The sequence below is a fragment of the Botrytis deweyae genome (assembly GCF_014898535.1).
Source record: "Botrytis deweyae strain B1 chromosome Unknown BDEW_041, whole genome shotgun sequence".
In the NCBI taxonomy this organism is placed as follows: Eukaryota; Fungi; Ascomycota; class Leotiomycetes; order Helotiales; family Sclerotiniaceae; genus Botrytis; species Botrytis deweyae.
Genome location: NW_024066248.1, coordinates 1 through 11,500, shown reverse-complemented (window position 1 = coordinate 11,500; position 11,500 = coordinate 1). Strand labels below are relative to the sequence as shown.

At 29.5% G+C, this 11,500-nt stretch overlaps 2 protein-coding genes across 2 annotated transcripts; one reads left to right on the top strand and one right to left on the bottom strand.

Moving 5' to 3' along the window:
- Window positions 1-1,961: 1,961 nt before the first annotated feature.
- EAE98_010834 (uncharacterized protein) lies at window positions 1,962-3,483 on the bottom strand. The gene is made up of 3 exons (XM_038958456.1): window positions 3,246-3,483; window positions 2,984-3,080; window positions 1,962-2,932 (listed from the first exon to the last, which is right to left on the bottom strand). Exons 1-3 carry the CDS (start codon window positions 3,268-3,270, stop codon window positions 2,644-2,646), a joined length of 411 nt encoding a protein of 136 aa, XP_038805116.1. The 5' UTR covers window positions 3,271-3,483; the 3' UTR covers window positions 1,962-2,643.
- Window positions 3,484-4,420: 937 nt separating this feature from the next.
- EAE98_010833 (uncharacterized protein) lies at window positions 4,421-5,235 on the top strand. Its single transcript, XM_038958455.1, has 3 exons — window positions 4,421-4,546; window positions 4,646-4,783; window positions 4,842-5,235. The coding sequence occupies exons 1-3, from the start codon at window positions 4,537-4,539 to the stop codon at window positions 5,003-5,005; spliced, it is 312 nt and encodes a 103-aa protein (XP_038805115.1). The 5' UTR covers window positions 4,421-4,536; the 3' UTR covers window positions 5,006-5,235.
- Window positions 5,236-11,500: the final 6,265 nt, after the last annotated feature.

The window sequence follows — 11,500 nt, the reverse complement described above, 5'->3', positions numbered from 1 at the left end:
AATTCATTGATTTCTATCAAATTCATTTCTTTCGAAGTTCCAGAAGATAGAGATAAATCACAAAGTTGTTTTATGCACATTAGTGGTACGGATATCATGGAGGTTTTGGTGTAGAAATCTGAAGAGATCCCTTTACAGAACTGATCGAATACGAGCTGCTTGGTAGTGGGACGAGGGAGAATGAGGGAGGAACAACAGATACACTACAGGCTCCCAAGTCTTCAAGAAAAATATTTAACACAGTATCTGAAGCAAGCTATAGGTCCTTTGCTTTCCAAATGGTTTGGAAACCAGTTGTGAAATAAATAGGTAAGAGTTAAGGCTTCGGCTTATTATATACTTTAATGAGATTAACCTAGTCATTTAATTTTTTATATTTTATATTAAAAATTCGATTATTATTTCAATCTTTATTATTTTTTATTCAAATTCAAAATGGATATTAAGTATAATTATAAAGATAATAATTATAAATTTCATTAAAATTAATATATTTTTTGATACTCTAAAGTTATTTAAGTTTGGATTAATAAAAAATCCTGGAATTGGATTATTTCAAATTTGGGTATATTATAATTTATTATAAAAAGTATATTTAAATCTAATTTGATTTGGAAAATTCGAAAAAGAAAATTTTATTAAAAGCCTAAAATGATTATTAAAAAGATTTATTGAATTATAAAAATAATTATAAGAAATTGGAGTGGAAGAAGGATGATTTTTATATAAATGAAAAATGTACTTAGTATTGCTGTTTCAGTATATATAATTCGAAAGGAATTGTATTGATATAGGTATAAAAAGTATATAGTATATCTTAAACTCTTTATCTCAAGGATATAAGTAAAAAAGAGATTAGATTTTGTATATAAATATTGATGATAAGGGATTAATAATATTACTACTATTAGATTAAAAAGGGGGGATTAGAGGTTAATTATATAATTAAATAAAAGTATTTTCAAATTGAAAAAGATAAATAGAATATGAGTTATTAGATGGGTTAATGAAAAGAGATATATTAATTATATTAAATTAGTATATTAATTAGAAAGAATATTAGTAATAATATGAAAAGTGATCGATTGAAACTATAAATCTCTATTAATCTTTCTAAAAAGGTTTGAGAATAATAAAGATATTATCTTTAAAATATATATACAATAAATCCTTAAATCTATTATATTCCCATTATTTGATAAACTAGAATCTAAATATACATTCATAAAAGATGATTTTAAGGTGTATTTGAAGTATACTCATAAAACTTGATTAGAGTATGATATATAAGGTTTTGATTGGTTATCCTTTTCTTTGAATCTTAATTTAATTAAAAAGGTATAGCGGTGGATAAAAAAAAAACTAAAAAAGCTATTATTTGTGTTTATTTTTATAAAAAAATTGAAATATAAATTGTAAGCTTTTTGGGAGAGGGTAAATCCCTTAGATTTCAGACTATATACTAAAAGATTGACCTGTAAGCTTGAAAATACAATTAAAATACAAAAATTAGCTATTATTTATTAATATTATATTCAATTTTTATATAATTATATTGTGTAATTGATTTATTATTAAATTTTAAAAAATATGATTGAAAAATGGGCAGTGTGCGATAAGCCGGGGCCTCAACTCTTACAATTCAAAGAGAAAGGATACAGCTGGACATTTCACAGTAAAATAATTGCGCTTTAGACAGTCACAAAGGGATAAGATTCCTTGACGCTGCTAATCTAAGACAATAAAAATTGCATCAATGGTGATGAACCAGGGGATAAAAGATAGCTTCAAGCTTTCAGAAATCTTCATGACGATTTGGTGAACAGTTCATAGTAGCTTTAACAGTAGAGGTGAAAAGGCATATAAGTCATGTGGGGAGTAGTGAGGAAGAAGAGGGCGAAAGAAAATCCTGAGTGGGTATTGGCGGTGAGGCCATTGTATTGACATTGCATGAGGGAAAGGTGCTGCTATGTAGCTATATGTAACAATTGGAGCATGTGTGGTTTGTGATGGGTATATTCTACCAGCAGACGGAATTGCGGATGTGGAGGAAGTAAGAGTTACTAGTAGAAGGGGGGTAAATAATAAATACTATGTAGTCTACGATATTCGAGGGGTAAGTTCCAAGGGCATACATCCACAGATGGATGATCGTCGACCATATACCTAGTAGTTAAGTAGCGTACATGCAAGAAGGGACATGCACAACAAAAGGGAAAGAACATATTTGAGGGCTTAAAGACGAGCCACTAGTTTGGTCCGGATACGCGCAATCTATTGTAGAGCGGTGTCACTTTGGTCACAATTGCAGCTGTGTCTGGATTAGGTGGGTGTTGCTTCAAACAATAGAACAAATCACGATATTCACAATGATAGATAAGAGAATGTTTGTTTAAAAGATTGATAACTAATCGTGATTGTTATCTGTTGTCATTAGCTCAGCGCACCGTCGCTGGCTGAATAATGTACAGCCTGTAAGAACGCAGGTCCCCCATAAAATGAAAATGAACTCCATGCCGTAAAACCCTTGTAAGATACCCCCAAAGCATTATCATCCACCCCGATCCATCGCCAGTGTCAATCGACCTAAAGCCGAAGCGCTTTCAAGCTGAAGACATCGAGAAGTCAAAAAAGAAACCAAATTTAACCACGCTCACCACGGAGACGACGGGCGAGTTGGATATCCTTAGATTGGATGGTGACACGCTTGGCGTGGATGGCACACAAGTTGGTGTCTTCGAAGAGGGAGACGAGATAAGCCTCAACGGACTCTTGGAGAGCACCGATGGCGGAAGATTGGAAACGGAGGTCGGACTTGAAATCTTGAGCGATTTCACGAACGAGACGTTGGAAAGGGAGCTTTCGGATCAAGAGCTCAGTCGACTTTTGGTAACGACGGATCTCACGGAGAGCGACAGTTCCTGGCTTATATCTGAAAGAAATTAGTGATTGTTGGAGCAATAGACTGCAAGTGAGTAATTACCTGTGGGGCTTCTTGACACCTCCGGTAGAAGGGGCGCTCTTACGGGCAGCCTTGGAAGCAAGTTGCTTTCTTGGTGCCTTACCACCAGTGGATTTACCTGTAAAGTATTAGCAACGATGCTCAAGTGGTGATGTTGTTGTGGCGAAGTGGAGGAGTCGCGTTGTTGCAAATGGCGATCGGTCGCAAACGTAAAATATTGCGACCGACGCGACAAAGAGGTAATGATTGAAGGGTAATGGAGAGGATGGGGATAATAACTTACGGGCAGTTTGCTTGGTACGAGCCATTGTTGATACTTCTAATGGATAATTTGATGGAGATCTTTTATGGTTGTTGTGGGTTGATGAAATGGATGAAGTGGATATTGAAGTGGTGGTTGTATGATGTAGAAGAAGAGAGATAGAAATGGGCGATGGCGATTATTTGTATCCGAAAGTACGCTAGTGAGTGATTGATTTGGCTGTGCTTTTGTGGAAAAAAACACGCTAGTGTAATCTGTGGGAAAGGAGCTTTGAGTTGTTCAAATCGCTTGAAAAAAGAACTTTTGTTTTTTAAAGTAAACCGACCAATGAGAATTCAACTTGCATTTTTTAAAGCGGTACAAAGTGGATTGATTTTGAAAACAAGGATCTCATTATGCAACTACCCAGTCAAGTGCAAGCGGATGGTGAATATACTGGGGAAAGATCCGAAAGAAGGATGGAGGAATGGAAGAGGAACAGGTAAACCTAAGGCATGGCATTTGGATTTGAATTTGGATATGGATTTGGGAGTGCTGTACATACTGTACTATACAATAAAAGGCAGTAACTTACGACTACTAGATACTACTGGTTTCATCCTGCTGGTAAATGCTTACCATTCATCATCTTTCAAGAAAAGAACAACGATGCTATAACATATTGGTGAATGGACACTCTACCGTGCTTGCAAGACTTTGTGTTACACCTCCGAGTTTCAACCTAATGTGACGATCTCAGCAGTGACTCAACGTCGATAACGAGTGGGTGAAAGCCATTCTGGATGGAACTGAATTGTATTTCCTCGTCCACCTGTGAATGCTTGGTGAAGATAATCCGGTACTCCTCTTCTCTGCCTACCTACCTCTCTTAGTGGTTGCTATCAATACATACATACATGTGACTGCTGTACCTACCGGACCCCATGAAGCATAAAACCCTTTCCTCATCCGTAATCAAGCACCTGCCCATTAAAAGTTCTAACTTCCACCTAATTTCACAGCCTTATTGCATTGATCAATTAATCCGGCATTCTGACGTTCTCAATCCAACCAATCATAATTTCAATCCGTGCTTACCAAGCTTGCTCTGGCCTGTTGTTGATGTTGAACCGATTGGTGTTAGCGCGTTTTTAATTTAGCGTGGTGATGCGGAAGGGGCCTTAGTGCATCTTTTCATAAGAACTACAGAACTTCTTCCCAAATACCAACTCTTAATATCTCCATATTCTATTCCACAACGCCCTTCCAAATTTCCAAACAACAAAATACCAATACCCCAAACACAATCTCCTTTTAATAACCCACATTCATCATGACTGGACGTAAGTATCTTCCCTGTCCTTGCCTTACCTCACCTCCATTCAATTGGATTCATTCCTTCCTCTCGTCGCGTTCAATTTACTAACGCGTCTTCTTCACAGGCGGAAAGGGTGGCAAGGGTCTCGGAAAGGGTGGTGCTAAGCGTCATCGCAAGATTTTGAGAGACAACATCCAAGGCATAACCAAGCCAGCTATTAGACGTCTCGCACGTCGTGGTGGTGTCAAGCGTATCTCAGCCAGTAAGTTACCACTTCGCACATCTCGTCACACGAATATACATCTAACATTCTCACTTAGTGATCTACGAAGAGACCCGTGGTGTTCTGAAGAGCTTCTTGGAGGGTGTTATCCGCGACGCTGTCACATACACTGAGCACGCCAAGAGAAAGACTGTCACATCCCTCGACGTTGTCTACGCACTCAAGCGCCAAGGACGTACTCTCTACGGTTTCGGTGGTTAAACGGTTGCATATTTACGGTTCTTTTCTACGTCTATTATGAATTTTCTTCCTCGACTTGTTGTGTCGGAAGATGGGTGTGTTACGGAAATGGGTCTTTGCTTTCAGGTGTTTATTGTATCATAAGGATATTGGGGTATTCCGGCATGGTTGGTCCATGAGATAATCAAAACCATCAACACACAATTCTTGATCTTCATTTATCTGTTCCAACTCGTGATTGTGTTTCTGTACGCGTCTTTCGGTGTTATTGTTGTTTCTTGGCATTAAGTGTGAATGACGCGCCATCCTTGGGTGGTACCACTTTTCTTCCTCTACGACGTCCCTCGTGTCACCGCCTTTCTGCATTTTATGTCCTCCATATAACTCACCTTTGCTATTTTATTTTCATCATGCTTATTTGCCTTTATGACAACTGGTGTTCTCGAATAATATGATGGTATCCAGTACGTTCATCTGAGTTCTTCAATAGTATGAGGTCAGCTTCATCATGTCCTCTGGCTACTACGTAGATTGATTGTTCTCAATTGCTTTCAATCATTTGTTCTCTTGAGATGATAGTATGTAGATCACCGTGCTACTGGCCATGAATCCGACACTGTCTGAATCCTCCCATACCGTACAGTGATGCTGTTTCAATTTGAAACGGTCTTTACATGTGTGTTATCTGATCTACAGTTTCTCGTTGAAATTTGCAATACACCCGCTTTAACATCTCTGACAATAGATATAAACTTCATCGGTGACTCTGATTCCTCGTTGAAACAATATATATGTCTGCTTCGTAGCAGCGGATGGCCTTCTCATGCCTGGTTCATCTCTGTTTGTTTGCCCTTGAGCCGCTCTGTTTTCCGACATGCACGTGGAGAGAACTTGAATTTAGCTTGTGACGGAGGCACTTTGTTTGGGTTGGGCGATTAGCACCTTCATACTCTGTTCTACACTGGACAAACTTGACTTGTGGATTTATCTTCACACAGGACACTGTAGCCTCTAATGTCGTCATTTGTTTTTATATCTGGGGCCTACCGGCATAACTCCAACTAAGTGTTCCAAACACCAGGTCTACATTTAACCGATTATGAAGTCTTTGTTCCGCGCTCTGAATATTCTCCCCTCGAACTCGTTCCATCTTTACAAATGAATAGGCAGGATTGAAGTAATGAAAAGGCTACTAAGGTTGAATATTTTAACTTGTCATTGGGGATATACCAAACAAGAGGTTCGCTGAATACAGAGTCGAAAGAAAAGGATAATAGGATGTCGTCTGATATGTTACTTGATGTGACGAGTGGAACTTGAAAGGCTAACAGTCATAGTATGATATGATATGTGCTATATGTTATATATACTCCAACGAGGAGTAGAACCTACGTGTTCTTGTGGTTGCTTTGAGAGCTAGGCTAGGATTCAATCTTTTCGAAATCGACAGGATTCGGGAGTTACTCCTGGACCCCAGGAAAAGAGGAGTTTGATTTACTTTCCTTTATCTTGATTGAATAATTCAAACCCTCGTTATGTGTTAATAGCAAAGCGAAGTATATTCTCTACACCCCATGTTAAATTGAAGATAATAAATAAGAGTGAGCCATCTCATTACAAGGCTCGGACTACTAAAATTCAAGTTTCATCAACAACATTTGACTATTTTACACCTCGAGTATCTATCTTAAATTGACGAAATTGATTTTTAGTTGCCGAAGCAATAGTTTTGTAGACTCTATAAAGGTTTCAATATCATATTACTGAAAACTATATTATAATAAACAAATACGTAATATAATATGTAATAATAGCTACTATAAATATTAATATTATAAATATTAAGAGTACGCTCGAATGGATTTTTTAACTAGATAGACTCACTATATTGAAAATACTGAATCTAATACCGTTTTTTATAAATACTATATTAAAGTCAATATAAGTTAGATCTGATATATAGCTGAAATCTTCTAAATTTCTAAACAGAATATAATATTAGATAAAATATTGAATCTAATATATGAAATTAGTAAATGTCTAAACATTTCAATTTCTTTAATAACTAATAGTAAAGTTTGAATACTATTAACTAAAATAATTAACATCTTATTTATTTTGATCTAATTCGATATAGTCTAATATTATTTCAATATTACTTTAAATATATTTCTTATTCGAATTTATCTATATCTATATTAGCTTTAAAATCTAATATTCTTATTATCTAGTAAATGTTCATTCGCATTAGCTTGTTTTTATACATATTATTATATTGTTCCAGCTCAGATATAAAATATTTATATTTTGGGTTAAAGTATATATATATAGGAAGTTGAGCTTTTTCGATTTTTTAGAAATTCTTTAACATCTATAATTCTCCTTGTAATAATACTTAAGGATGAATAAAATTCGAATCTTAAATTTGATAGATATCTTTATATTTTCTAAAATTAGAGTACTTAAAATAATATCAAAATTCTAGAAACGTCTTCATTTAATAATTATTTTTATATACTTTATTTTTCGAAAGGAAATAGAACATTGTAGATGTTATTAAATTTTAAGAATATCTTAATGCTAAAACTATAATAGTAACATTGAAATGAAGATTGAAATATAAAAGTAATTACTCTTAATTAAAATAGATATTTTGAGAAACTATTGAGATTTTGAGAAACTATTGAGATATTGAGATAAAGAATATTAATATTAGAGATCATGATTATAAAAAAGACCTTTCCCTTACAATATTGCAGATTAAAGATCTATACTTCTGAATATTATCAATAGCGATAAGTTGATAGAATGTTTAGAGATGAAGTCGAGTTTAATTTGAACATTAATGAGAAAATTCGAGATATCGATATCAATTAATTTATTACAAAAAGTTGAATTAAACGATATTTTGATAGAATAATCAATTGTGTATATAGATTGATAAAATTGATTATACTCTACATATAGTTGATAAGTATTTTATTAGCATTTTCTTGATTGCTGAAAGGGAAAAGTAATAGCTTCTAATAATTTCTATAGAGATTCAAAATATTTATAATAATTGATATTTATATTATATGCTATTGAAGGCATTGAGTCTACAAAGATATACTTTTGTTGATATCTAATAGCTCAATTTCTTTTAAAAGGATTTGAATAAATTAAAGATAATTATATATGATTTCGAATGTAATGAGAATAATATGATATTTGAAAAAAGATTTTGAATGAAACGAACATATAGTGTTATATATTATATATTTTAACAAATCCAATAAATCTAACAAATCTAACAAATCTAACAAATCTAACAAATCTAACAAATCTAACAAATCTAACAAATCTAACAAATCTAACAAATCTAATAAATCTAATAAATCTAATAAATCTAATAAATCTAGCAAATTTAATAAATCCAATAGATCTAACAAACTTAATAAAGATCTATTTTCAAATTAAAATTGAATCTATTTATTTGTACAGAAAAACGTTTCTTATTTATAAAATTTCGAATACTATAAATATTAAACTTTGTATTATATTTTGTAATATATTTTAAATCTAGAATTCTATTTAAAGTTTGTCGATTTAAATTTCATTTTTGATATCATTTAATGAATTATACTAATATTCTACATTTTAAAAGATATATAATCTAACTTGTTTCTTACACATCCAAAAAAAATACATGAAATATTTTAGAATATCTGTATTAATAATAAAAGAAAATAAAACAAGGATTCTTTGTTATCGATTATCTTGTATTTTATTTTGAGAAATAAAAAATCATTTGATCTTTTATTTTGATATAATTTGAATTTGATGTTAAGATTAATTATTAACAATATCTTTATATTTCCCATTTCATATTAATTGTAAATTACTTTTTGTGTTTTTGTATTATATTATATTTATTGTGTTTCTGATAATAATGATTAATAATATTAAACATACTTTGAATTGTTTTTCAAATCTGAAAATCTATTAATAAATTTTTAAGAATCTTGATTGTCAAATAATTTACATAATTTCAAGAACAAAAAGTGGATAAATTAAATAGTCTTATTTTTTAATACAATTTGATCATTGGAAGTACATTTGATAGAAATCCTTTTATTACTAATTATCTTAAGCTATTATTAAATAATAATAAAAATAAAGTTAAGAAAAAATATTATGTAATATTAGTATTGAAATAAATTATTGATAATTTAAATTGTTTTAGTTTTAAAATGAATTATGTATGATTTTATATTAAAATCAAAGGCATTATATTTATATTAATTAAACTTTAAAATTTTATTTCAATAATTGTATTAAAAATTAATAAAATAATATTCTTTATAAAAAAATTTGAACTAACCAGATTTTGTAATATAATTTATTCACAATTAATAGGATTATTAAAATTATAGAAATCAAATAGTTAAATATTAAATAAAGTTTTGTTTCAAGGTTTTATAATTAATAACAATTTATTCGATTATTATAAAAATATATTTGATTGTAAAACATTAATTGAATTTAATTCTTGGATTCTTTTAATTGTTCAATTTTTTTAATAATAAATAATATTGATAACATTAGTTTTATTTTTATTGATCAAATAATTTTGTCTATTGATATTATTATTTGTAATCTTCCATTTTCTCAAGAAAAAATATAAATAAATTAAAACAAATCCTCAAAATCTATCTTCTTAGATTATTTGTAATTTGATATAATTAAATGATTGTTAATATATTAATGAATTATTCAACTTTTAATAATAAATACACATTAATTAATTAGCTTTAATCTAATAGAGAATCAAAATGCAAATCAAGATTGAATTGATTAATTATGAGCTTTTTAAATATAGAATTAATATAAAAATTAATGAGTTTATATAAATTATCTTTTTTTAATTCATTAAATTCTTTTAATCTCTTGATAATAGAAACAAGATTAAAATTATTAAAACTTTTATGACCTATTATAATATATTAGATATCCATAATATAAATACTATAATATCTAATCAAACTAGTATAAGGAATCATTTAATAATTATATTGATAATTCCTATCATATAAATCATTATGAGAATTATTATAGATCTTTCTTTACAAGTTCTATCAATTATTCTGATTTTTTAATATAAATATAATTAATATATCGAATTCATTTTTAAGAAATTTAATGTTATCTATAAAGATAGAATAATTATATATAAATTGATTTATCGAGTATTAATTATTAGAGTAGATAATAGTAATAAATCAACTAGGTGTAATGTAGTATAAAGACTTTTCATTAATTCTTTTAAATTATCAAAATTCTATAATTTATAATTATATATAGATTAATATCAGCTCGAAGTAGCTCCGTAAGAATTACTCATATACCCTTGCTAATCTTTATACAGATTGATTGTAATAAAATCCCTTATATTGTAAGAGTTGAGGCCCCGGCTTATCGTACACTTTAGTAAGATTAATCTAGTTATTTAATTTTTTATATCTTATATTAAAAATTCAATTATTATTCTAATTTTCATTATTTTTTATTCAAATTCAAAATAAATATTGAATATAATTATAAAAATAATAATTATAAATTTTATTAAAATTGATATATTCCCTGATACTTTAGAGTTATTCAAATTTAAATTAATAAAAAATTCTGGGATTGGATTATTTTAAATTTGGGTATATTATAATTTATTATAAAAAATATATTTAAATCTAATTCGATTTAGAAAACTCGAAAAAAAAAGTTTTATTAAAAGTCTAAAATAATTATTAAAGAGATTTATTGAATTATAAGAATAATTATAAAAAATTAAAATGGAAAGAGGATAATCTTTATATAAATGAAAAATGTACTTAATATTATTGTCTTGATATATACAATTCAAAAAGAATTATACTGATATAAATATAAAAGGTGTATAGTATATCCTAGATTTTTTATCTCAAGAATGCAAGCAAAAAAGAGATTAGATTTTATATATAGATATTGATAATAGGGAATTAATGATATTATTATTGTTAGACTAAAAAGGGGGGATTAGAGGCTAGTTATATAATTGGATGAAAGCTTTTTTAAACTAAAAAAGATAGGTAGAATATAAATTATTAAACAAATTGATGAAAAGAGGTATATTGATTATATTAAATTAGTATATTGATTAGGAAGAGTATTGATGATAATATGAGGGGTAATTGGTTAGAATTATAAATTTTTATTAATCTTTTTGAAGAAACTTGAGGGTAATAAAAGTATTATCTTTAAAGTGTATATATAATAAATTCTTGAGTTTGTTGTATTTTTATTATTTGATGAGTTAGGATTTAAATATATATTTATAAAAAATAATTCTAAGGTGTATTCGGGATATGTTTGTAGAGTTCAATTAGAGTATAATGTATAAGGTTTTGATTGGTTATTTTCCTTTTCAGATCTTAATCTAATTGAAAAGGTATAGTAATGGATAAAAGAAAAATTGAAAAAGTTATTATTTATATTTACTTT